We start from the raw sequence: 26,753 nt of genomic DNA on the forward strand, positions 1-26,753 counted from the left end.
CCGCCGGGTCGGGGCTCGCACGCCCAGCCGCTGCCGCCGCCTCTGCCCCTCGCTGCCGGCCCCTGCAGCCCCGGCTCCGTGAGCCCGCCCGGGGGACGCCTGCTCGCCCCTTCTGCCGCCACTGACCCAGCAGCCCGGTCCGGCCCGGGCTCCTAGCTTCTACCCCACACCCTCACCGCTGCCTGCGCGCTTCCCGCGGCCCAGGCTCGGCGCGCCCAGCCACGATAACCCACCCTCCTTTCACACTCACCGGCAATTGCAGCGTCCTGTCGCTGGGTGCGACCGTCATGTCGGAATCGGAGTCGGAAAGCTGCCCATCTTCCATGTCGCCGACCTCCAACGCCATCTTCCTGCGATGCGATGAGCTGCGCGGCGGAGGGTCAGGAGAGCACTTCCGGCAGCGCGGCCGGAAGGCCCGGCAGCGCGCCTGTTTGGGCGCCCCCGCACGGAGGCCAGCTTGTTGCAGCGGCCTGAGGCGTAGCCATTGCATGTAAACTACCCCGGGAAAATGAATCCCTTATTCCCCCAACACTTTTCTTTCAAACTTTATTTTCGTGCAAACAAAAATATGTCACGAATCGCGGTCGTCTGGGATTCCCCCTTGGCCGTACTTCCTTCGCCTGTATGCTCTGGACAAGCCTCCCCGCTTCCATTTTTGCTTCTCCACTATCCACTCTACATATTGCTTCCAGGGAAGACTTTCAAGCGGTATAGCCCGCCCTCTGTATCCACTCCCTATCCACAGATGCCGAACCTGCGGATGGGAAGGACGCACTGTGCACCACCACATAATATAAGGGGCTTGAGCATGGCCTATGTTGGTATCTGTGGGGGGTCCTGAAAACAATGACCTGTGAAACCGAGGGACGATTGTACCTTAGCTGGAATCTTCCAAGTGCACCCCTCCCCAAAACAAGGACTGAGTTCTCAGCATGGTGTTTGAATGTTTGTTTTTCGGTGTCATAAAGAAATAGCAATTGAACATAAATTTAATTTACTGAGTAAGGCCATTTTTACTTTCTGCAGAAACGGTACGTCCACCAGCAGTTTTGCCAGGAGAGTACACTGAACAAAGGAGACAGGGTCATTTATAAGCTGAGGCGTTTACCTTACTGCTGTGGCTGGTTTTTATTGGCTGGAACAGGACCTCACATTTTGTATTCCTCGGGATTGGCTAGCAACTTGGAACTTTTTAAAAGAGGCAAAGGTAGAGGAGAACAAACCCGAAGGAAGAAGTACCTTGTGGAATGCGGAGAAAGATAAAATCACTTTTAAATAAGGAAGAGGAACAGGCTATGACCTAATGCTTGCTTGGACTAGTATAAGCATGCCAGGGCAAATATTTAGGCTAAATTGTGGGAGCTAAGAACATAAAGTACATTTATTTTATTATAGCTAGCATATACTTAAGAATTTTAGCACAGGTCTTTGAATAAATTTTGCTTTTAAGAGAGGTTAGTATTTATTCCTAATTAGATGGGGAGGAAAGTCTTTGAGGAGGAACCTCTTTACTTTTTACAATGGCAAACAAGGTTATGTGGACTGGGCACCAGGTCACTGGTCCTGGTGTGTCCCCCTCCCCAACCGCTGGCGCGCTGAACCTGTTGTTCCTCAGGCAAGCCCTCTGCATTTGCTGTTCACTCGGCCTGGAAGGCCCTTCCCTCAACCCACCCCATTCTTTAATTATTATCTTGGAATCGCCTTTGTAAAAATTGTAACAGTGAGAAAATTATGGCAGTGGGAGAGATCTGATCTAGCTAACCCCTATTTTGCTTTTAGCCTTCAAGCTGCCCTTAATTATTCCTGGGCTTGGGCCAGTCAGTGTAACTTTGGGAGATATTTGGTTTATAGTTTAAATGATAATAACCCTTCCCCAAAAGCCAACCGCCTTTGTAAAGCTAATAAGGGTAGAAGGATAAAGAAGGCTGAATTCTGCTAAAGTGTAGACATAAACTGTTGCCAGTCATTATCCCAGAGGTCACAAGGTATGCAACTTTTCCAATTACTCTTCCAGATAACATCACTATTGTAGACCCTAAGATTGGCATTTTGAGATATCTTTTCAGGTATTTTGCCTGTCTGACTACCAATGGTTCCACCTGAAGCTCTAACCGCTTCTGTGGTCCCACACAGAAGCTACTGACCTGCTTGAGGACACTTTCCCACACCCCAATGACTGCATCCCCAGCCAATAAGCAGCAAGAACCCATTGCTTAGCCATTCCATCCCTTCCCCAAACTATCTTTGGAAAACACTAGTCCCTGAATTCTCCAAGAGATTGATTTGAGTAATAACTCTGTCTCCCACACGGCATGGGTGGCCTCCTGTCTATTAAATTCTTTCTTTTTTCTTTTTGAGACAGGTTTGCTCTGTCTCCCAGGCTGGAGTGCAGTGGCAAAATCTCGGCTCACTGCAGCCTCTGCCTCCCGGGTTCAAGTGATTCTCATCCCTCAGCCTCCCAAATAGCTGGGAATACAGGCATGCACCACCAGGCTCGGCTAATTTTTGTATTTTTAGCAGAGACGGCATTTGACCATGTTGGTCAGGCTGGTCTCGAACTCCTGATCACCCTGACTCTTGATTTGCCCTCCTTGGTCTCCCAAAGTGCTGGGACTACAGGTGTGAGCCACAGTACCTGGTTCCTCTGCCACTTTTAATACAGAACTGTTTTAAGGTGTCCTGAGTTTAGCCACTACATTTTCATTTCTATAGGGCTTTGCAGTTTTCAAAGTGCTTTCATATATGATTCATTTAATTCTGTCTCTTTCTGCTCAGCCTCATTACAATTCATCATTTCTGATTTTTCCTGAACTCCTGTTAAGCAGGGCTAACAGGAGTTTTGAAAAAACAAGGTAGAAAAAGGATGCAATCCCTATTTTCAATGTGAGCAGTTGCTGGTGCCTATTTTCCCAGAATCGGCTTATTTAGTTATTTTTTGAGACAGGGTCTTGCTCTGTCCCCCAGGCTGGAATGGAATGGCATGATCTTGGTGCTCTGCAACCTCCACCTCCTGGGTTTAAGCGATTCTCCAGGCTCAGCCTCCCAAGTAGCTGGGACTACAGATGTGCACCACCACATCTGGCTAATTTTTGTATTTTTAGTAGAGATGGGGTTTCACTGTGTTGGCCAGGCTGGTCTCAAACTCCTGATCACTCAAGTGATCCTTCTACCTTGGCCTCCCAAAGTTCTGGGATCACAGGTATGAGCCACTGTGCCCAGCCAGCCAGAATTGGTTTAGAAGGATGGCCACACTTCTCTTCTTGACTTGAAGAGAGGGAAGCCAACACTCCTTGAGGACACTATGTATTGCTCCTAATCCTCAGTGCATCTGTCTATGTGTTTTAATTTCGTGGAAGTGAATGGAAGAGAAGAGAATAAATAATGTGGTTTTGGGATATGCAGACAAAGAATCTTGTTGGCTGATAGAAAGTGATGAGAGTCAGTTAAAATGTCTGAGAATTAGCTGGGTGCGGTGGCTAATGCCTGTAATCCCAGCACTTTGGGAGCCTGAGGTGGGTGGATCACAAGGTCAGGAAATCAAGACCATCCTGGCCAACGTGGTGAAACCCTGTCTTTACTAAAAATACAAAGATTAGCTGGGTGTGATGGTGCGTGCCTGTAGTCCCAGCTACTCAGGAGGCTGAGGCAGGAGAACCACTTGAACCTGGGAGGTGGAGGTTGTAGTGAGCTGAGATCGCGCCACTGTACTCCAACCTGGGGACAGAGTGAGACTCTGCCTCAAAAAAAAAAAAAAAAAAAAAGAAAAAAGAAGTCTGAGAATTAAAATTAGAAAAATTAGCACTGTGGTCCTCCGTGTAGATGAAAGACAGCAGCAGGGTTGTTGATAGAGATTACCGATGTCAGATAGGGCATTGCTACTCATTTGAGGGTGTTATTCATTGGTTCATTTGTTCATACACTCATATAAGTGAGCATAAACTTGGAACAATGCTAGGAACTGTGGAGCAATGCAAGGACGAGTCAGAGATGGTCCTTGCCCTAATAGGAAAAAACCGTAGCATTTACAAAAGGAAGCATCATGCATGTATGCCTAGTACTAACTGTAGTTTCTGGTAGCTGCTTGATACATGCAGAGTGTTTGTTCAAATCATTTTTATTATAAGGGTGGAAGAGATAAAGCTCATGCTTGAATGCAGAGATGAAAGGGGCCAGGAGTGGTGGCTCAAGCCTGTAATCCCAGCAGTTTGGGAGGCCGAGGTGGGCAGATCCCTTGAGCCAAGAGGTGCAGACCAGCCTGGGCAACATGGGGGAACCCCGTCTTTACAAAAAACCCACAAAAATTAGCTGGGTGTGGTAGCATGCCTATAGTCCCAGCGACTCGGGAGGTTGAGGTAGGAGGATCATTAGAGCTCTGGAGGTCGAGGCTTCAGTAAGCCATGATCTTGCCACTGCACTCTAGCATGGGCAAGCATATTTTAAACTCATGTTCAAATAATGCCAATTGAGATATTAGTATTTCTGTCTTATAGGGTCGGCCCAGTTATTGCGAAATGAGATGGGGCATGCATGAGTGAAAGGATAGTGTAGGAAGATAGAAGAAATGGAGAATGAAGGAAATTGATCAAAACTGTCTTTATTATTTAAAAGTAAGAGCCGGGCGTGGTGGCTCATACCTGTAATCCCAGCACTTTGGGAGGCTGAGGCGGGTGGATCACGAGGTCAGGAGTTCGAGACCAGTCTAGCCAACATAGTGAAACCCCCTCAATACTCAAAATACAAAAAATTGGCCAAGTGTGGTAGTGGGCGCCTGAAATCCCAGCTACGCAGGAGGCTGAGGCAGGAGAATCGCGTGAACCCGGAAGGTGGAGGTTGCAGTGAGCTGAGATTGAGCCATTGAACTCCAGCCCCAGCGACAGTGCGAGACTCCCTCTAAAAAAAAAAAAAAAAAAGCAAGAATAGGCCGGATGCAGTGGCTCACACCTGTCATCCCAGGACTTTGAGAGACTGAGGCAGGCGGATCATCTCAGGTCAGGAGTTCCAGACCAGCCTGGCTAACATGGGGAAACCCCGTTTCTACTAAAAATACAAAAAAAAAAAATAGCTGGGTGTGGTGGCACACACCTGTAATCGCAGCTACTCGGGAGGCTGAGGCAGGAGAATCCGCTTGAACCCGGGAGGCAGAGGTTGCAGTGAGCCAAGATCGCGCCATTGCACTCTAGCTCGGGCAACAAGATCGAAACTCCGTCTCCAAAAACACAAAATAAATAAATAAATAAAAAATAAAGTAAGAATATACCGAGGCAGAGTATTTATAGAGGAAATGCAACAATCTAATATTTATCATTAATTACAAATCTTTAATTTGTAATTTACCAAAACAGTGAAAACAAACAACCCTTCCCCCGCCCCCCAATACAAACCCTCCCTTGGCTACTCCAGGGACCAGAGGCATCGCCATCGCTAAGGAGCTGGTTAGGAATGTCGGCTCTCCGACCCTAGCCCAGACTTACTGAATCAGAATGAGCATTTACCACGACGACCAGGTAACTTCATGCATTTTACAGTTTCAGAACCCCTGCTATAGTCTGCTGTACTTCAGCGGCAATATTTTTGCTGAAAAGAATTCCTAGCTGGAGCCGTGGCTCCCCCGTGGCTCCCGGAGTCTTTCACCAGATGGCAGCAGCCCACTCCTCCCAATGGCGCTCCCATTGTTCCAGGCAGGATTCAGCCGCAGGCATCTCCGGAAGACCAGGGGCCGACGGGGCGGTGGCGGGGTCGTACCCCGTGGGAGGGATCGGGTGGGCCCAATGGGTTCTTCCGGGCGGGGGGCGGGGCTCTATATCCGCCACTCTACGGGCCTTAGGCTCCTTCCGAAATCTGGGCTCAGTATGTGGCGCCTACCCCGCGCGCTGTGTGTGCACGCTGCAAAGACCAGCAAGCTCCCTGGACCTTGGAGCAGGCCTGCCGCCTTCATGTCCACTCTCCTCATCAATCAACCCCAGTATGCGTGGCTGAAAGAGCTGGGGCTCTGCGAGGAAAACGAAGGCGTATATAATGGAAGCTGGGGAGGCCGGGGAGAGGTATGCGGCGCTTAAGAAATCTGTGCAGCCGCCGGGGTTCGCTCGAGGAGGCCGGGCGGGCACTGACCTACCGAGTCCCCGCTGGCGCTGTAGGACGTAGTACAGAATGGGAGATTTTGAAGCTCCACAGTAAACGTTTTCTCGTGTAGGGTGCCTTTAAAATGAAAACTTAGATTTTAGGTCCTTGTGTGCTATGCAGAATCGAAGTCATTTTGGAGCTGTAGGGGGCTAAACTTCCCGCTCATATTTAAAACCTTGTGGTCTTGGATCTGTAGTGAGAAATGTGGCACATTGAGGGGTGCAACTGATCTTAATTTAGAGCTTAACTATGGCTCTTCACCTGTGACATGCACCGCAGGTAACGTTCTTCAGTGTAGTTTAAAGTTATCTTTCTTCCTGAATTCCTTGGGAGTTTGCAAGCTCGGACTTGCTGAAATCCTGCCATGTTTTACGTTGGGTTGTGAACTCCTTTGAGGACTGGGTTTTCAGCATTTCTCCGTTGCCCAGGGCTTAACACCGCGCCTGATGCCCGTTACTGCGCAATACAATGTTTTATAGACTACAAAGGGAAGGGAAGGTTATTATCGCCCAGATTTTTTTAAAAAGAAAGTTTTTTATAAGAAGATGTTATATAACAGTTAAACTTTGTTGGACGTTGTAATGAACCTGCCTTGGTAAAGGGAACACTTCTTCCTTTTGGTTATTAGTGGCTGTAGGAGATACAGATAATTTTAATTGCTCCTCAAACCTCAGTGTTTAATCTTGATTTCCATGTGGTATCTGATCATTAGGCCTTTTTAGCTGTGCCTTGATTTTCCCTTTCTTTGTTGACCTGAGACCCCTCCAACTGGTGTGGACACAGGCCTTTCCCATGGTTTTCCCGCCTTGGCCATTTCATCTCTGAGCAGAGATGACTTGTCACTAGTAAGGGAGAGAAGGAATAACTGAAACTAGTCAGTTTGGGCTGTTATTAATGGAAAAAGAGGCAAAATAACTGGTTACATTAAAGCTTTTGTTTATACACCTAATATTGAGATGTCAGGGGAGAGTTTTGCAGTAAAGGTAGTTTCTAATGTTTAAGTCAGAAATGAAAGACAACCTCTGTAGAGTGGTTTATATGTAACAGAAGTTAACCTAAGGTTTTTGAGTTCGGATATTATATCATTTTTTCCTCTCTTGTTTTTCTTACCCCTGTTTGGTCTATTCCCTTACTTCAGAAGGGATTACGTTTTCTATACATGATCATCATCCTTTTGTTTTAAGGTTATTACGACCTATTGCCCTGCTAACAATGAGCCAATAGCAAGAGTCCGACAGGTAAGTGTGTGTGTGTGTGTGTGTGTGTGTTTGTGTTTAATTCAAATTACACACAAGAAGTTTGTGCAGGCTTTCTTTAGAGGCAGAAGCCAGTTAGGCAGGTCAAGAATAATACAAAATCACAAATGCAGAGAATAATTTGTTTATTTTTCATTTGACATTTAGGACCGTCTGGGGGAGACTGTCCTCCCTTGGGTGGGGGTGTGAAAAGGAAAGAACCATAGAAAAGGTGAAGTATAGAAAGACTAGGCAGAGGGCCATTTAAGACAGTGCTTCTGAAGTATCTGAGGATTTTGTTAGAATGAAGCTTCTGATTTCTGAGGTCTGGGTTGGAGCTCAAGGTTCTGCATTTCTAATATGCCTCACATGTTGTTCCCAGATGAAGCTGACAGATTTGCTTTGAAAAGCAAGGTTTGAAAGCATAGCTGGATTCCAACCTGTTTTACCGGCTTCTAGCTAGTTTTTGGGAGTGTAGACTGTGGGAATCATTCTCAGCCATACATGTTAGGGAACCCTAGAGATTTTCCAGTTCTCTTCTGAAAATATTTGTGTGTTCTAGAAGATCGTCATCACTTTTCTTTATTTCCCCCTCTGTCCCCCTACTTCTTAATTTAGGCCAGTGTGGCAGACTATGAAGAAACTGTAAAGAAAGCAAAAGAAGCATGGAAAATCTGGGCAGATGTAAGTATGACCTTTGTTTCGAGAATTCAGAAGCGGTCACTTTGCCTATTGTAAGCAATGAGATACATAAACATCTGATAAGCAGGTCAGTGCTGCCTTGTTAAAATGTGAGCTCCTTGGGGGCTGTGATACTGTACTAGGGCTCCTGCTGTCTTGGTAACACCTCTGCCGTATTTCTAGGGTAGTGCCTTTTCTGTACTTGCCATTCATTGAATGGATACATTTAAATGAATTAAAACTTTGTGCTGGTATAGTCTAAACTTGAGCTGTGAACACTATTCTTCACTGAAATTACTTGAATTTATAATTAAATAGAAAATGAATAGAAGACCTATGCTAGATATATTCATTTGCTCCTCCTCTCTCCCCCTGCCAGATTTGTCTGGGAGTATCTCAGCAATAGGTCAGCATTCCTGGTTTAAAGAACAGCAGCAGACCGGACCTGGTGGCTCACACCTGTAATCCCAGCACTTTAGGAGGCTGAGGCAGGTGGATCATCTGAGGTCAGGAGTTTGAGTCCAGCCTGGCCAACGTGGTGAAACCCTGTCTCTAGTAAAAATACAAAAATTAGCCGAATATGGTGGCACGTGTAATTCAGTCCACTCGGAAGGCTGAGGCAGTAGAATTGCTTGAGCTTGGGAGGCGGAGGCTGCAGTGAGCCAAGATAGCACCACTACACTCCATCCAGCCTGGGTGACAGAGGGAGACTCCGTCTCAAAAAACAGAAAAAAAAAGAGCAGTGGCAGCACCCCTTTCTCAGGGCCAGAAGCTCACATTCCTTGACTGTCTAATCAGGCTGTGAGGCAGAGTCAGCAGCCTCCTTGGTCTCTGAGTGTCCACCATTGGTTAAATGAGCAAATTTGGGAACTGTAACTGGTGCTGGGCTGGCCACACTGACTCGTCACTAGGTGGGGGCTAGGCTCCTGAGAAGGGGAGAGTAAAGGCGAACCGAACCGGGATAGCCTGATTTCCCAACCTTCCCAGTACCCCCATCCTCAGTGTGCTTTGTCTTGTAAAAAGAAAAGACTGAGGGTGCCTACCTTCTGGGAGGGTTAAATGAGTTAATCATTTAAAGTGTTTACTGGAGAGCCTGGCACAGGAAAAGCCTCCATACATTTGAGTTAAACCCTGTGCTGCTGGGTGAGGGACTGCTGAGCTGCAGTATTTTCTCTGAGTCAATGATTGCAAGGGGGGTTGGGGAGGGTTGGGGTGGGTTGCAGAGTAGCAACCTGTCCAAGAGAGCCCTGGGTTGGATGCAAACTTTTTTTTCTGTTTGTTTAAAAATCATGCCCAAAGGAGAGCAATCTGTTGTGTAGGATGCATGAACGTACATCTTTCCTCTAATTATGGTAAGAAGTCTATGGGGCCTTAGGTTCCATTTATACACATATCCAAAGTTCGTCTTGTTTGGCAGGAAAAATTAGCACTGTCCGACAAGTTACAACAGTGTGCTAGGTAAGTTCCACCCTACCCTTGGATAGAGAAATTAAGTGTTCCAAAAACAGTGCTTTCCATTGTTTTCTTACTTTTATTTATTTCTGATCATAAAAGTAATAAATATTTTTTTTCTTTTTACTTTTTTTAAAGAAAAGATTGATGCTGTAAATAATATAAACAAATTTAGTCCCTTTACCCCAACCTCTGCAATGCAAAATGATGATTAGGTTTAGGTTTTGGTGCATTTCCTTCCAGTGTTTTAGGTATTTCTTTCGTAGCTGTGATTATTGTACATTCATATATACATGGCGTGTATACAATTTTGTGACCTGTAACCTGTGATGATTGCACTGCCTACCATCCTAGAGTTATTGCTTTTTTTTTTTTTTTTTTTTTTTTTTTTTTAAAGACAGGATCTGGCTCTGTCACCTAGGCTGGAGTGCAGTGAGTCAGTCTCGGCTCACTGTGACCTCTGCCTTCTGGGCTCAGGGGATCCTCCCATCTCAGCCTCCCAAGTAGCTGGGATTACATGCACACACCACCATGCCTGGCTAATTGTTTTGCATTTTTTGTAGAGATGGGGTTTCACCGTATTGCCTAGGGCGGTCTCGAACTCCTAAATTCAAATGATCTGCCCTCTTTGGCCTCCCAAAGTGCTGGGATTACAGACGTGAACCACCATGCCCAGCTGCGTAATGTTTTTTAAATTGTTGTTTTCCTATACGTATATACTTTTTTCTTTTGAGAAGGAGTCTTGCTCTGTCACTCAGGCTGTAGTGCAGTGGTGTGATCTCCACTCACTGCAACCTCTGCCTTCCAGGTTCAAGTAATTTCCTGCCTCAGTCTCCCAAGTAGCTGAGACTACAGGTGTGCGCCACCAGGCCTGGCTAATTTTTTTTTTTTTGAGACGGAGTCTCGCTCTGTCGCCCAGGCTGGAGTGCAGTGGCCAGATCTCAGCTCACTGCAAGCTCCGCCTCCCGGGTTTACGCCATTCTCCTGCCTCAGCCTCCCGAGTAGCTGGGACTACAGGCGCCCGCCACCTCGCCCGGGTAGTTTTTTGGATTTTTTAGTAGAGACGGGGTTTCACCGTGTTAGCCAGGATGGTCTCGATCTCCTGACCTCGTGATCTGCCCGTCTCGGCCTCCCAAAGTGCTGGGATTACAGAATTTTTTTTTTAATATGTTCTCCAACTTAAAACTTTTAATTAAAAAGTAAGCTTTAATGTAGAAAATGCAAACTTGGGGAAGACAGAAAAGATCACACACAGGCTGTCACTTCACACTTGGAAGGTTGCACAGCGGCTGGACAGAGGCGCCCCTCACTTCCCAGACAGGGCAGACGCCGGACAGAGGTGCTCCTCACTTCCCAGATGGGGCAGCAGCCGGGCAGAGGTGCTCCTCACTTGCCAGACGGTGGGCAGCTGGGCAGAGGGGCACCTCACTTCCCTGACAGTTGGGCAGCTGGGCAGAGGTGCTCCTTGCTTCCCAGACCGTGGGATGGCCAGACAGTGGCGCCCCTCACATCCCAGATGGGGTGGCGGCTGGGCAGAGGCGCTCCTCACTTCCCAGAGGGGTTGCAGGCCCGGCTAATTTTGTATTTTAGTAGAGACAGTTTCACCATGCTGACCAGGTTGGTCTCGAACTCCTGACCTCGTGATCCACCCGCCTTGGCCTCCCAAAGTGTTTGGATTACAGGTGTGAGCCACTGTACCTGGCCCTCCTATATATATATACTTAAAAAAAAAAAAAATAGACCAGGCACGGTAGCTCACACCTGTAATCTTAACACTTTGGGAGGCCAAGGTGGGCGGATCACCTGAGGCTGGGAGTTCGAGACCAGCCTGACCAACATGGAGAAACCCTGTCTATACTAAAAATACAAAATTAGCCAGGCGTGGTGGTGCGCGCCTGTAATCCCAGCTACTCAGGAGGCTGAGGCAGGAGAATCACTTGAACCTGGGAGGTGGAGGTTACCGTGAGCCGAGATCGAGCCATTGCACTCCAGCCTGGGCAATAAGAGCAAAACTCCGTCTCAAAGAAAAAAAAAATTAATAGACTTTTATTTTTTAGAGCAGTTTTAGGTTTACAGAAAAACAAGTAGAAAGTACAGAATTTCCGTTACTCCCTCATTCCTCTTCCCAAGTTTCCTTTTTTATTTTTAAGACAGAGTCTCACTCTGTCACCCAGGCTAGTGTACAGTGGCATGTTCACAGCTTGCGGCTCACTGCAGCTTCGACCTCCTGGGCTCAAGCAATCCTCCTACCTCAGTCTCCTTAGTAACTAGGATTACAGGCATGTTCCTCCACACTTGGCTAATTTTTGTGTTTTTTTGTAGAGATGAGGTTTTGCTCTGTTGCCTAGGCTGGTCTCAAACTCCTGGACCCAAGCAGTTTGCCCACCTCAGCCTCCTAAAGTGCTGGGATTACAGGCATGAGCCACCAGGCCTGGCCATTTCCCCTATTATTAATGTTTTGCATTAGTATGTCATATCTTATTACAACTGATGAGCCATTGTTGATGTGTTATTATTAACTAAAGTAACTAAAGTACACAATTTACATGAGGGTTCACTCTTTGCATATACTGTTTTGAATGCTAGTGCAACTTAACTTGTTGTCTTCTGACTAGAAATGTCTATTGTATGTGTCTATTTATCCAGGGTAAATACAAACACATTTGAAAAAAATAAAAAAGAGTTTATATGAATTCAGGGTCTTGTCTTTTCCTGAACTGTTTTTTTTTTTCTTTCTTTTTTTTTTTGAGACTGAGTCTTGCTCTGTTGCCCAGGCTGGAGTGCAGTGGCATGATCTTGGCTCACTGCAACTTCCGCCTCCTAGACTCAAGCAATTCTCCTGCTTCATCTTCCTGAGTAGCCGGAACTACAGGCATGAGCCACTGCAAAAAAAATTTTTTTGTGTGTTTTTCAGTAGAGAACAGGATTTCACCATGTTGGCCAGGATGGTCTTGAACTCCTGACCTCAAGTGATCTACCCGCCTCAGATTTAAAAACTGGTTTTTAAATCTATCTTTGCCCTAGGGAGTGCCAGCTGACATTATGATCTTTCTTAAATATTGGGCTGTACTTTTTTTTGTTGCTATTTTCACATTCAGGATCTTATTTGGCAGTCAAGTCTTGCTCACCATGTCAAACTCTGCACCTAATATCCTTTCTCATACTTCTGGTGCTTTTTAGACCTCCCAATAATAGAATGGGGGTGCTAAGTGGGAACAGGTTGCTTTACTGGGTAATAGTAGAGTCAGTTGGGGATCCTACTTGTTTGATTTTGAGTTAAGCAATTGAGTTCAAGGTTTAGCAAAGAGGCAGAGTTTTTCCTAACTGTGCTCTGGGGCTCCTGCCAATAGGTCAGGGACTTAGAGAGGCTCAGTAAGAACAGACCAAAGCTTGACCCCCTTCTCGTCACAGAAGCTTTCCTGTCTCGATCCTCCCTCACGTGAGGCTTCTTTGCTTGGCCCTCGTCCGTTTGGCTGGCCCTGACTGTGTTAGGACAAACCAAAGTTTCATGTAGTTCGAGTTAATTCTAGAATTTTTCTTTTTCTTTTCTTTTCTTTTTTTTTTTTTCAGACAGAGTTTTGCTCTTGTTGCCCAGGCTGGAGTGCAATGGCGCCATCTCGGCTCACTGCAACCCCCACCTCCCCCGTTCAAGCGATTCTCCTACCTCAGCCTCCCAAGTAGCTGGGATTACAGGTGCCCGCCACCAATTTAAAAAATATTTTTAGTAGAGATGGGGTTTCACCATGTCGGCCAGGCTGGTTTCGAACTCCTGACCTCAAGTGATCCACCCGCCGCGGACTCCCAAAGTGCTAGGATTACAGGCATGAGCCACTGCGCCTGGCCAATTCTAGAAGTTTTCAAAGGGAACATTTTTCTTTGAGGGAAATGGAAACAAAGTGAAACATATGGAAAGGTAGCTTATAGAAATTGATTTCTTTCTAAGGAATAGACTTGCTGCTTTCTTCCATGAGCCAGTTTCAGCACAGAATGGGGCCCATTTCTGCCCTCGGCATCCCCATGTGTCCTCATTTTCCCTCTCATCTCTGGTGAGAAAGAGTGGAGTCTTACTATGTCACCCAGGCTGGAGTGCAGTGGTGTGATCTTGGCACACTGTAACCTCTGCCTCCTGGGTTCAAGTGATTCTCCTGCCTCAGCCTCCTGAGAACCTGGGATTACGGGCACCACTCGTGGCTAATTTTTGTGTTTACAGGGTCTCACCATGTTGGCCAAGCTGGTCTTGAACTCCTGATCTCAAATGATCCACCTGCCTCGGCCTCCCAAAGTGCTGGGAATAGAGGTGTGAACCACCATCCCCAGCCATAATTTTCCAAAACCACTTTCTCTTGCTTTTCAGCCTTTATGTATGCTCTGTACCCCTCTATCCCCATGCTTTTCCTCTACTTTGCCTACCTCTTCACAACATCTGGCATGTTTTAGGTCTTAGCCCTAAACTCTAAACTTGTAAAAAGCCTATTTCAGATTGCTCCAGTTGTGAAATCTAGCTCCCCTTCCGTGGCATTTGCCACATTAGATTGTAATTGCCTGTTTCTTGCCTTTATCATCCCCATGGACTGTCAACTCTATAGAGAGCAAGAATTGTAACTGCCTCATTTGCAGTAGAGTATCCAGGGATTAGCACAGTATCTAGCACATAGAACATGTGCAGTGATTATTTGTTGAAAGACTGACTGAATAAAATGGGTCCAGAATGGGAGGTAAAAGGCCATGTATACTGGCCATTCTGACTTGAAATTAACCAACTTAACTAAACGTATAAATGTGCTTACTAAATTCAATTGAAACATCATTAAACCCACACCATGTGCTAGGAAATGTATAGGTTGTGTGCTGATTGATTTAATGCTACAGGTTTTTGTTTCCTGTTTCCAAAAGAGTGCATATATTGTGAAAATGACAGACATTGCAAACATATAAATTGTGGATGAAAATCTGTTATAATTTCACTCACCAGAAAAAACCATTGTGAACAGCTTGGTATATGTTCCTCCAAATTTAAGCAAAAGTTTAGTTACCATAAGTGTTTTCTTGTTTTCTATTATCTTATCATAGCTTTTCAATGTTTTCCCATAAAAATCGACCTTATTTTATCACTGTTCCATAATTAACCAATCATGTGCTGATGGACAGTTGGATGGTTTTATTTTTTTCTTTACTAGAAACAGCACTGCAATGAATATCATTGTACCTATACTTTTGCATACTTATGTATAAGCTCAGTTTCTGTAAGCCGAACTGCTTAGTTAAAGGGTAGGAATGTCATGCCTGTAATCCCAGCACTTTGGGAGACCGAGGCGGGCGGATTACCTGAGATCAGGAGTTCGAGACCAGCTTGACCAACATGGTGAAACCTCATCTCTGCTAAAAATACAAAAAATTAGCCAGGCGTGGTGGCAGGTGCCTGTAATCCCAGCTACTTGGGAGGCTGAGGCAGGAGAATTGCTTGAACCCAAGAGGCGGAGGTTGCAGTGAGCCGAGATCGCGCCACTGCGCTCAAGCCTGGGTGCAACAGAGCAAGACCCAGTCTCAAAAAATAAATAAATAAATAAATAAAACAAAGGGTAAGAATGTTTTAAATGTTAGTAGATTGCAAAGTGACCATCCAGAAAAGCTGTGCTAAGACATGATGATACACTTGGGGAGAAGAGAGAGCAAGGAAGAGCCTTGAGCTCACAGTCAAGTTCTGTGAGGCAAGTGTGAGCAGTGCTGTGATTAGGAGCAGTGGGAGTTAGGGGGAGGGTGTGACTGGCCTCTGCCTGGGGGAAGGTTTCATGGAGGGGAGTGTTCCTTTTACCTGTACTTTATTTTTTTATTTTTTTATTTTTGAGATGGAATTTCACTCTTGTCATCCAGGCTGGAGTGCAATGGTGGGATCTCAGCTCCCTGCAACCTCCCCCTCCTGGGTTCAAGTGATTCTCCTGTTTCAGCCTCCCGAGTAGCTGGGATTACAGGCACCTGCCACCATGCCCGGCTAATTTTGTATTTTAGTAAAGATGAGGTTTCACCATGTTGGCCAGGCTCGTCTTGAACTCCTGACCCCAAGTGATCCACCTGCCTTGGCCTCTCAAAGTGCTGGGATTACAGATGTGAGCCACCATGTCCAGCCTTAGCTGTACTTTGAAGGAGAGGCAGAATTGGGAAGAACTTGATGAGAGAGAGGGAGTGATGGTCACAGTTGGAGAAATTGTGTCTCATTCATGAATCACATCTCAAACTTTATGACATAAGCTGTGCTCTTTACCCCCAAAACCTGATGTTTCCCTTCAAGTCTTCTTCATCCCAGTAATTATACTTCCATCTACCCAGCTATTGAAGCTAGAAACCTGAAAGTCATCCTGAGTTCTTTTATGCTCTTCATTTCCTGCATCTGTGTGTCCTTTCAATTCTACTCCCAAAATAGACCCTGAATCCACTTGTTGTTCCCCTTGTTACCACTGCAATCTTTTTTTTTTTTTGAAATGGAGTCTCGCTCCGTCGCCCAGGCTGGAGTGCAGTGGTGCAATCTTGGCTCACTGCAAGCTCTGCCTCCCAGGTTCACACCATTCTCCTGCCTCAGCTTCCCGAGTAGCTGGGACTACAGGCACCTGCCACCATGCCCAGCTAATTTTTTGCATTTTTAGTAGAGATGGGGTTTCACCATGTTAGCCAGAATGGTTTCCATCTCCTGACCTTGTGATCCGCCTGCCTCAGCCTCCCGAAGTGCTGGGTTTATAGGCGTGAGCCACTGTGCCCAGCCACCACTGCAATCTTAAGACTAAGTCTCTGTAATCTTTTTTTTTTTTTTTTTTTTGAGACAGTGTCTTGCTCTTGTTGCCCAGGCTGGAGTGCAGTGGCATGATCATGATCTCGGTTCACTGCAGCCTCCGCCTCCTGGGTTCCAATGATTCTCCTGCCTCAGCCTCCCAACTAGCTGGGATTAGAGGTGCCCACCACCACATCTGGCTAATTTTTTGTATTTTTAGTAGAGACGAGGTTTCACCATGTTGGCCAGGCTGGTCTTGATCTACTGACCTCAGATGATCCACCCACCTTGGCCTCCCGAAGCTGGGATTACAGGCGTGTGCCACTGCACCTGGCCTATAATACATTCTTAACTGATCTCCCTGCTTCTACTCTTTTCCCCTTCAACATATCCTCTACTTGTCAGATAGCATATTAAAAATTAAAGCAAATCCTCTTATTCTGCACCTTAAAAGCCATTCAAGACTTCACATTGCACCTGGAGTAAGATTCCGACACCTTACAAGCTTTTGGCTTTAGACATACTGGCTTTCCCAATCAGCCCCTTTTATTTTCCATGAATCCCTCTTACATGTTTTTTTCTTATCCCTGGGAAGAATATTCCTGTGACTTACTTTTCCCATTCTTCAGGTTGCAGCTTCAATATTACCTCCTTTGAGATTTTTCCTGCCAACCTTTTTTTGTTTGTTTGTTTGTTTGTTGAGATGGAGGCTCACTCTATTGCCAAGGCTGGAGTGCAGTGGCGCGATCTCGGCTCACTGCAACCTCTGCCTCCAAGGTTCAAGCAATTCTCCCGTCTCGGCCTCCTGAGTAGCTGGGATGACAGGCGCACACTACCATGCCCAGATAATTTTTGTGTTTGTAGTAAAGACGGGGTTTCACCATGTTGGCCAGGCTGGTCTCGAACTCCTGACCTCGTGATCTGCCCCCCTCAGCCTTCCAAAGTGTTGGGATTACAGGTATGAGCCACTGTACCTGGCCTCCTGCCAACCTTTTAGGTAAAGTAACTTACCCATTTCCCCTCCAATCTTGCTGTTTTTCTCTGTCTCAGCTTCCTTTTTATTTCCTTTGTCTTTATAACCCTGATGGCAATTTGTAGTTATTTGTTGCCTTTTCTTCTCTGTGCCTTCCAGTAGGTATTTGCTCCAGGAATGCCTTGCTGCTTATTTTAGCTTTAGTGTCTGGCCATATCACAGTCTTGATATGATCAAAAGTCTTTGATATGATTGTACTTTGTTCTTTTACAGCACACATCCAATACTGTGTTACAGACATGAATTTATGCTTTGAATCAGACACAAAAATTGCATTCTTTTCTTAGATTCCTGCTCCAAAACGTGGAGAAATTGTAAGACAGATTGGCGATGCCTTGCGGGAGAAGATCCAAGTACTAGGAAGCTTGGTAAAGTGTTTTTGTAGTATATACACAATTCTTTGAGTGGAGAATAAGGCTGTCATGCTTTTCTATATATAAGATTGTGAGGTTTTTTTTTTTTTTTTTTTTTTTTTGAGACGGAGTCTCGCTATGTCCCCCTGGCTGGAGTGCAGTGGCGCGATCTCAGCTCACTGCAAGCTCTGCCTCCCGGGTTCCCGCCGTTCTCCTGCCTCAGCCTCCTGAGTAGCTGGGACCACAGATGCCCGCCACCGCGCCCGGCTAATTTTTTGTATTTTTAGTAGAGACAAGGTTTCACCGTGGTCTCGATCTCCTGACCTTGTGATCCGCCCGCCTCAGCCTCCCAAAGTGCTGGGATTACAGGCATGAGCCACTGCGCCCGGCCGATTGTGAGGTTTTTAAAAATTTTTTTTGAGATGGAGTCTCGCTGTCACCCAGGCTGGAGAGCAGTGGTACAGTCTTGGCTCACTGCAGCCTCCGCCTCCTGTGTTCTAGCAATTTCCCTGCCTGAGCCTCCTGAGTAGCTGGGCTTACAGGCTTGTGCCACCACGGCTGGCTACGTTTTGTATTTTTTTCTTTTTTTGAGATGGAGTCTCGCTCTGTCGCCCAGGCTGGAGTGCAGTGGCGCGATCTCGGCCACTGCAAGCTTTGCCTCCCAGGTTCACACCATTCTCCTGCCTCAGCCTCCTGAGTAGCTGGGACTACAGGTGCCCACCACCACACCCGGCTAATTTTTTTGTATTTTAGTAGAGACGGGGTTTCACCATGTTAGCCAGGATGGTCTCAATCTCCTGACCCCGTGATTTGCCCGCCTCGGCCTCCCAAAGTGCTGGGGTTACAGGCGTGAGCCACCGCGCCCAGCAGTTTTTTGTGTTTTTTAAGTAGAGATGGGGTTTCACCATGTTGGCCAGGCTGGTCTTGAACTCTTAACCTCAGGTGATTCCACCTGCCTCAGACTCTCGAAATGCTGGGATTGTAGGCATGGGCCACCACACTTGGCTAGATGAGTTTTAAGAAAAGTAGTTTATATTATATTTTATTTATTTATTATTTAATTATTTATTTTCGAGATGGAGTCTTGCTCTTATCACCCAGGCTGGAATGCAATGGCAGGATCTTGGCTCACTGCAACCTCCCCCTCTCGGGTTCAAGCGATTCTCCTGCCTCAGCCTCCCAAGTAGCTGGGATTACAGGTGTGCGCCGCCACGTATGGCTAATTTTTGTGTTTTTAGTAGAGACGTGGTTTCACCATGTTGGCCAGGCTGGTCTCGAACTCCGGACCTCAGGCGATCTGCCCGCCTTGGCCTCCCAAAGTGCTGGGATTACAGGCATGAGCCACTGCGCCCGGCCGATTGTGAGGTTTTTAAAAATTTTTTTTGAGATGGAGTCTCGCTGTCACCCAGGCTGGAGAGCAGTGGTACAGTCTTGGCTCACTGCAGCCTCCGCCTCCTGTGTTCTAGCAATTTCCCTGCCTGAGCCTCCTGAGTAGCTGGGCTTACAGGCTTGTGCCACCACGGCTGGCTACGTTTTTGTATTTTTTTCTTTTTTTGAGATGGAGTCTCGCTCTGTCGCCCAGGCTGGAGTGCAGTGGCGCGATCTCGGCCACTGCAAGCTTTGCCTCCCAGGTTCACACCATTCTCCTGCCTCAGCCTCCTGAGTAGCTGGGACTACAGGTGCCCACCACCACACCCGGCTAATTTTTTTGTATTTTTAGTAGAGACGGGGTTTCACCATGTTAGCCAGGATGGTCTCAATCTCCTGACCCCGTGATTTGCCCGCCTCGGCCTCCCAAAGTGCTGGGGTTACAGGCGTGAGCCACCGCGCCCAGCAGTTTTTTGTGTTTTTTAAGTAGAGATGGGGTTTCACCATGTTGGCCAGGCTGGTCTTGAACTCTTAACCTCAGGTGATTCCACCTGCCTCAGACTCTCGAAATGCTGGGATTGTAGGCATGGGCCACCACACTTGGCTAGATGAGTTTTTAAGAAAAGTAGTTTATATTATATTTTATTTATTTATTATTTAATTATTTATTTTCGAGATGGAGTCTTGCTCTTATCACCCAGGCTGGAATGCAATGGCAGGATCTTGGCTCACTGCAACCTCCCCTCTCGGGTTCAAGCGATTCTCCTGCCTCAGCCTCCCAAGTAGCTGGGATTACAGGTGTGCGCTGCCACGTATGGCTAATTTTGTGTTTTAGTAGAGACGTGGTTTCACCATGTTGGCCAGGCTGGTCTCGAACTCCGGACCTCAGGCGATCTGCCCGCCTTGGCCTCCCAAAGTGCTGGGATTACAGGCGTGAGCCGCTGTGCCTGGTTGTACTTTATGTATTTTAAACATTCTTTCCTTAAGGAAAGGTTAACAAGGTAGACAGGAAAAAGTGAAGGCAGTTCTTGTGTTTGAAAATTCTTTGGAAAATGAAACAGACTTTCCTCAGTTTATTACATTTATAAAATATGTTGTGCTTCCCTCTTTCTTTAATTTAATGTTTATAATGTGAATTCTGTTGGAAAAATTCTGCTTGTCGTTTTATATTTCTAGGTATCTTTGGAGATGGGGAAAATCTTAGTGGAAGGTGTGGGTGAAGTTCAGGAGTATGTGGATATCTGTGACTATGCTGTTGGTTTATCCCGGATGATTGGAGGACCTATCTTGCCTTCTGAAAGTAAGCAATGGAATTAGTTAAGCTGAGTTTTGTACTCTGATATACAGAGCTCCAAAAAAAAAAAAAGTACTCTGGCTATGGACTGTGCAAAAGAGAAATTTCTTTTCTTTTTTTTTTTTTGAGACGGAGTCTTGCTCTGTCGCCCAGGCTGGAGTGCAGTGACGTGATCTCGGCTCACTGCAAGCTCCACCTCCCGGGTCCACGCCATTCTCCTGTCTGAGCCTCCCGAGTAGCTGGGACCACAGGCGCCTGCCACCTCGCCCGGCTAATGATTTTGTATTTTTAGTAGAGACAGGGTTTCACCATGTTAGCCAGGATGGTCTCGATCTGCTGACCTCATGATCCGCCTGCCTCAGCCTCCCAAAATGCTGGGATTACAGGCGTGAGCCACCGCCTCCGGCCATAAGAGAAATTTAAAGTGACATAAATAGGTGAAAATATCCTCAATCTTTCAAAGAAATGCAAATTAAAACATGAAAATGTTAGATCAAGAACCTTTTTGTTTTAAAGATAAAACTTAATGTTGGCAAGTGCATGGTTAGACACTTTTAACTCATCTGTAAAATGATTTGGAAATATACCCAAAGAGCTGAACTTTAAAGAGCCCAGTTTTAAGAATCTAAGTAAATAATCTGAAATAAGACAGAAGTTATGTGTGAAGAAGTTCATTGTGGCATCAATTAAAAACACTAGAAATGACCTAAATGTCGAATCATAAGGGGAAAAAATCTAAGCCATTTTAGTAGACTATTAGCATGTACTAAAAATAATGTTTGTGAAGGTTGTCTTCCCCTAACCCACAGGTTTACAGGAAGGTTTTATTTACTTGTTTTTAAATTATACTAATGTTAATTTTTTTTGAAGAGGTGTTAGATTCATATCAGAAAATTAGAAAGCAACAAAAGGGTAAAGGGTGAAACGTTTCCCTCCTACCCCTGTGGCTAAGCCATAGTACCCCATGGAAGTAGTGAATGCTTTCAGTTTCTTGTGTGTCCTTTTTATATTTGTAGGATCTTGCTGTGTTGTTCAGGCTGGTCTCAAACTTCTGGCCTCAAGTGATCCTCCCTTTCAGCCTCTCCAGTAGTTGGGATTATAGGCGTAAGCCACCCTGCTAGGCCCTTGTGTATCTTTTTTAGAGCATGTACAGCCAAATATGTAGCAAACTATACATTCTTGTTTTATTTTTTTGAGACTGACTCTCGCTCTGTTGCCCAGGCTGGAGTGCAGTGTGGCGTAATCTCGGCTCACTGCAACCTCCGCCTCCTGGGTTCAAGCGATTTTCTGCCTCAGCTGCCCGAGTAGCTGGGATTACAGGCGTGCACCACCACACCCAGCTAATTTTTGTATTTTTGGTAGAGGTGGGGTTTCACCATCTTGACCAGGCTGGTCTTGAACTCCTCACCTCATGATCCACCTGACTTGGCCTCCCAAAGTGCTGGGATTACAGGTATGAGCCACTGTGCCCGGCCGCAAACTATACATTCTGTTTTATACTTTTATATTCAATAATATATCTTGGAAATTGTTTTTTTGTTTTCTTTTTTTGAGACAAGATTTTACTGTCTTGCCCAGGCCAGAATGTAGCGGCGCGATCACAGTTCACTGCAGCCTCAACCCCGGGATTAGGCAATCCTCCCACCTCAGCCTCCTGAGTGGCTGAGACTATAGGTGCACGCCACCATACCTGGCTTTTTTTTTTTTTTGTAGAGGTGAGATTTGGCAATGTTGCCCAGGCTGGTCTTGAACTCCAGGGCTCAGGTGATCTGCCTGTCTCAGCCTCCCAAAGTGTTAGGATGACAGGTGTGAGCCACTGTGTCAGGCTGGAAATTGCTTTCATATTAGTCTATTAAGGGGCTTCCTTCATCTGTGTCTACTGCTGTCTATTTTGACATAAAGAGACCATAATTTGTTTAGTCAGCTCCCAAATGATGTATATGTAGGGTTGTTTTCAGTGCGTTGCTATTACAAGCTGTTCTGTAAGAACCAATCTTATACTCTGAGGTTTTAACAATGAAGATAATAAGATGACAGCAAGAGTAAGAAAAAAAAAAAAAACTGGACATGGTGGCTCACACCTGTAATCCCAGCACTTTGGGAGGCCGAGGCGGGCAGATCACCTGAGGTCAGGAGTTAGAGACCATCCTGGCCAACACGGAGAAACCCCGTCTCTACTAAAAATACAAAATTAGCCAGGCATGGTGGCACATGCCTGTAATCCTGGCTACTATGGAGGCTGAGGCAGGAGAATCACTTGAACCCGGGAGGTAGAGGTTTCCGTGAGCCGAGATCGTGCCATTGCACTCCAGCCTGGACAATAAGTGTGAAACTCCATCTCAAAAAAAAAAAAAAAAAAAAAAAACGCGGTTAAGAGTGTATGCGATTTGTGATGTTTGCAGTGTGGATGGAGCAAAACAGGTGACTGTGTGTCTGTATTGGCAATGCTGGGATAGAAATGTATGCTAAAGTGGTAGCAGTGGTTATCTCTGTGGCAGAATTATTAGTAGTGGATTTTCTTCTATTTTTCTATATTTTCTAAATTTCCATGATGGTTATTAGGTTCCATTTATAATCAGGAAATATTTTTTAAAAAATCATATTTTTCTCTTTTCTTCAAATATTAAGTAAATTCCCTTCTGTAGAACGAGTTGGGGAGTCTTTTAATATACAGTTAATGTCCTTAATTAGATATCTAGCAATGATTCCCCTTATCCAATATTAATTTTATGTCATTGAACACTTTCAGGCATTTTTTTCCAGCTAAAAAAAGTTAATAACAATGCGGTGACTCACGCCTGTAATCCCAGCACTTTGGGAGGCAGAAGTGGGTGGATCTCTTGAGGTCGGGAGTTCAAGACCAGCCTGACCAACATGGACAAACCCTGTCTCTAATAAAAATACAGATTAGCTGGGCGTGGTGGCACATACCTGTAATCCCAGCTACTTGGGAGACTGAGGCAGGAGAATCGCGTGAACCTGGGAGGCGGAGTTTGCAGTGAGCCGAAATCACGCCGTTGCTCTCCAACCTGGGCAACAGGAGGAAAACTCTGTTTCAAAAAAAGGTTAATAAACCTCCAATTTGGGGACATGTCCATGTGCAAGCAGGTAACTTATGTGATTTATACCTACTATGATGCCTGCCTCACAATTAAAATATTTCTCAATTGCTTGTACATTTTTGTTTGTTTATTTGAGATAGGATCTGTCACCCAGGCTGGAGTACAGTGGTGTGACTATGGCCCCTTGCAGCCTGGTCAAGCAATCTTTCCACCTCAGCCTCCTGAATAGCTGGGATTACAGGCACACACCACCAAGCCCAGCTGATTTTTAAATTTTTCTTGTTGAGATGAGGGAGGTCACACTATGTTGCCTAGGCTGGTCTAGAACTCCTTGGCTCGAATAATCCTCCTGCCTTGGCCACCAAAAGTGTTGGGATTATAGGCATGAGCCACTATACCTAGCTTATAGTTTTTTTTTTTTTTAAGTAGTTTACTCATCTATGTAGAAGCTTTGGGGTAACTTTGGCTTTATTAATTCAATAAATACTTATGGAGCATCTATCAGGTGCCGGATAATCTACTAGGTGATAATCTGTAAGGCAGAGTCCCTGTCCTTAAGGGATTTATAAGCTTATAAATTATACCTTACAGTGGGAGATAAATAAACAGGTAATTATATCCAGCATAATCCATCATGGTAAGTAATATGAGGGAGTAGACGGTAGGATGGTGGGCATGTAACTGGGGGCCCCTAACCCAGCCTCGTGAGTGCAGTCGGGAAAGGCCTCCAAGAGAAAGTCAGCCAAGGTAAGGTCCCAAATGGGACAAAGAGGAGAAGGAGTGGAGTGCTGGAAGTTGTTTTAAAGAAGGAAGACGCCTGAGTGAAAGCTGGGTGAGTCTGGCTTAATTGGGAGGATTGCATTGCTTCAGCACAGCTGGAGGGTACAGTGGTAGGGCAGGTGGACTGGAAAGAGAACCTTGGGAAGGGACTTTTTCTGACAAGGAGATTGGACTTTTATTCCGAGAGTAGCTACAGTAGGTATCCAAACTCCAGAGGGTTGTAAGCAAGGGGGTGACATCAGGGCAGAGATAGGAGGGCACGAGAGGAGGAGAGCCCTACCAGGAAGAGGCTGTGCCAGCACTTCATGTCTAGGGATTAAGGTGCCTAGATTAAGGAGGGCCCAGGAGTGAGGTGCTGCATCTGGTATGGTCCCCCATCCTAGCTAGCAGTATGAGTGTGGCCAGTAAGACTGATGGCTGGGACAGCCACCTTTCCAGTTGATCTGTGGTTTTAGCCAGGAGTTGTGAACCATCGTATTCCTGTGGTATGGTGCTATACTGTTCCAGCTGCCTCAGCTACTCGGGAGGCTGAGGCAGGAGAATGGCGTAAACCCAGGAGGCGGAGCTTGTAGTGAGCTGAGATCTAGCCACTGCACTCCAGCCTGGGCGACAGAGCAAGACTCCCTCTCAAAAAAAAAAAAAGAAAAAAAGAAACACCGTGTGGGATTATGGGTGACTTTAAAGTTTGTATTTAAAATACAATATTTTTGTTTGTATTTTCTTTTTCTTTTCTTTCTTTTCTTTCTTTTTTTTTTGGAGACAGGGTCTTACTCTGTTGTCCAGGCTGGAGTGCAGTGGTGCAATCACAGGTCACTTCAGCCTCAACCTCCTGGGCTTAAGCAGTTCTCCCACCTCAGCCTCCTAAGTAGCTGGGACTACAGGCATATACCAATCACACCTAACTAATTTTTAATTTTTTTTTGTGGAGACAGGGTTCTTGCCATGTTCATCCAAGTTTCAAACTGAGCTCAAGTGATTCTCCTGTCCCAGCATCCCAAAGTGCTGGAGATTACAGGCATGAGCCACTGTTCCTAGCTTATCTGTATTTTTAGTTTTCTTATAATGAATGTAAAAATATGCATAATTCATTTTATTTATTTATTTATTGAGATGGAGTCTCCCTCTGTTGTCCAGGCTGGAGTGCAATGGCAGGATCTTGGCTCGCTGCAACCTCTGCCTCCCGGGTTCAAGCGATTCTCCTGCCTCAGCCTCCTGAGTAGCTGGGATTATAGGCACGTGCCACCACACCCGGCTAATTTTTGTATTTTCAGTAGAGACGGGGTTTTACCATGTTGGTCAGGCTGGTCTCGAACTCCTGACCTCGTGATCCACCTGCCTCTGCCTCCCCAAGTGCTGGGATTACAGGCGTGAGCCACTGCGCCTGGCCTGCATAATTCATTTATTCAACATATATATAATTATTAGAACTCCCCTGTCCCATCTTCCACCAATAAATGAGCCATCTTGTCTCGAATTCAGAGATGTTGGCCCAGGGATTCATCAGGTAACATAAAGAATATGGGAGGCCAGGTGTGGTGGCTCACTCCTGTAATCCCAGCACTTTGGGAGGCCAAGGTGGACAGATCACTTGAGATCAGGAGTTTGAGACCAGCCTGGGCAACATGGTGAAACTCCTTCTCTACTAAAAATACAACAGTTAGCTGGGCATGGTGGTGCGTGCCTGTAATCCCAGCTACTCAGGAGGCTGGGGCTCAAGAATTGCTGGAACTTGGGAGGTGCAGGTTGCAGTGAGCTGAGATTGCGCCGCTCCACTCCAGCCTGAGTGACAGAGTGAGACTGACTCAAAACCAAACAAAACAAAGAACATGGGCCTAAGTCCCTGTGCCCTGGTCATGTTCTGCCCTTTGTGTTCATACCACCTAGGGCACCCATCATGTCTAGAAAGTGTCCCAGGTGCACTGATACTGCTGTAATCTATGCAGAGTCCTATGAAGATCAGAGGTGTAATGAATGTCATCATGATTTACAAGGTAGTGTAGTAGTAACCACTTTTGTTGTACATTAGTTAATGTACCGATATCCCACGGCTGTGTAGTAATATCACACTATAAGGCATCTGAAATCTTCTCCGGTCTGCTATACATTTGTTCTTATTAACTTGATGGGTGTTAAGTTAACTTGCTTCAGCATGTTGCATCCTTTTCCTGTTCTCAGGACCTGGCCATGCGCTGATTGAGCAGTGGAATCCCGTAGGCCTGGTTGGAATCATCACGGCATTCAATTTCCCTGTGGCAGTGTATGGCTGGAACAATGCCATCGCCATGATCTGTGGAAATGTCTGCCTCTGGTAAGACCTGCTCACTTTCCTCTCTAGTAGTGAGTGATAAAAATAGCATTTCTAGATACTACTGCCTCAGCCTCTTGAGTAACTGGGATTATAAGTGTGTGTCGCTACACCTGGCTTCTTCAATAACACTTTATCTTTTTTTGAGATGGAGTTTCACTCTTGTTGCCCAGGCTAGAGCAGAATGGTGTGAACTCAGCTCACTGCAACCTCCACCTCCCAGGTTCAAGCAATTCTCCTGCCTCAGCCTTCCAAGTAGCTGGGATTACAGGCATGTGCCACCACGCCCAGCTAATTTTTTGTATTTTTT

At 45.9% G+C, this 26,753-nt stretch overlaps 2 protein-coding genes across 2 annotated transcripts in view; one reads left to right on the top strand and one right to left on the bottom strand.

Annotated features, from left to right (window-relative positions):
• The window catches only part of PHAX (phosphorylated adaptor for RNA export), a 25,427-nt gene extending 25,012 nt beyond the window's left edge, over positions 1-415 (bottom strand). The window contains exon 1 of the mRNA XM_017885373.1: positions 251-415. Coding sequence (XP_017740862.1) covers positions 251-346 — 96 coding nt within the window. The 5' untranslated portion in view covers positions 347-415. The remainder of the gene's footprint in view (positions 1-250) is intronic.
• Positions 416-5,305: 4,890 nt separating this feature from the next.
• Positions 5,306-26,753, top strand: part of ALDH7A1 (aldehyde dehydrogenase 7 family member A1) — a 55,862-nt gene continuing 34,414 nt past the window's right edge. Inside the window, exons 1-6 of the mRNA XM_017885351.1 lie at positions 5,306-6,041; positions 7,305-7,358; positions 7,974-8,039; positions 17,569-17,649; positions 20,179-20,302; positions 26,314-26,446. Coding sequence (XP_017740840.1) covers positions 5,658-6,041; positions 7,305-7,358; positions 7,974-8,039; positions 17,569-17,649; positions 20,179-20,302; positions 26,314-26,446 — 842 coding nt within the window. The 5' untranslated portion in view covers positions 5,306-5,657. The remainder of the gene's footprint in view (positions 6,042-7,304; positions 7,359-7,973; positions 8,040-17,568; positions 17,650-20,178; positions 20,303-26,313; positions 26,447-26,753) is intronic.

The sequence above is a fragment of the Rhinopithecus bieti genome, unplaced genomic scaffold, assembly GCF_001698545.2.
Source record: "Rhinopithecus bieti isolate Rb0 unplaced genomic scaffold, ASM169854v2 scaffold_14215, whole genome shotgun sequence".
Taxonomy (NCBI): Eukaryota; Metazoa; Chordata; class Mammalia; order Primates; family Cercopithecidae; genus Rhinopithecus; species Rhinopithecus bieti.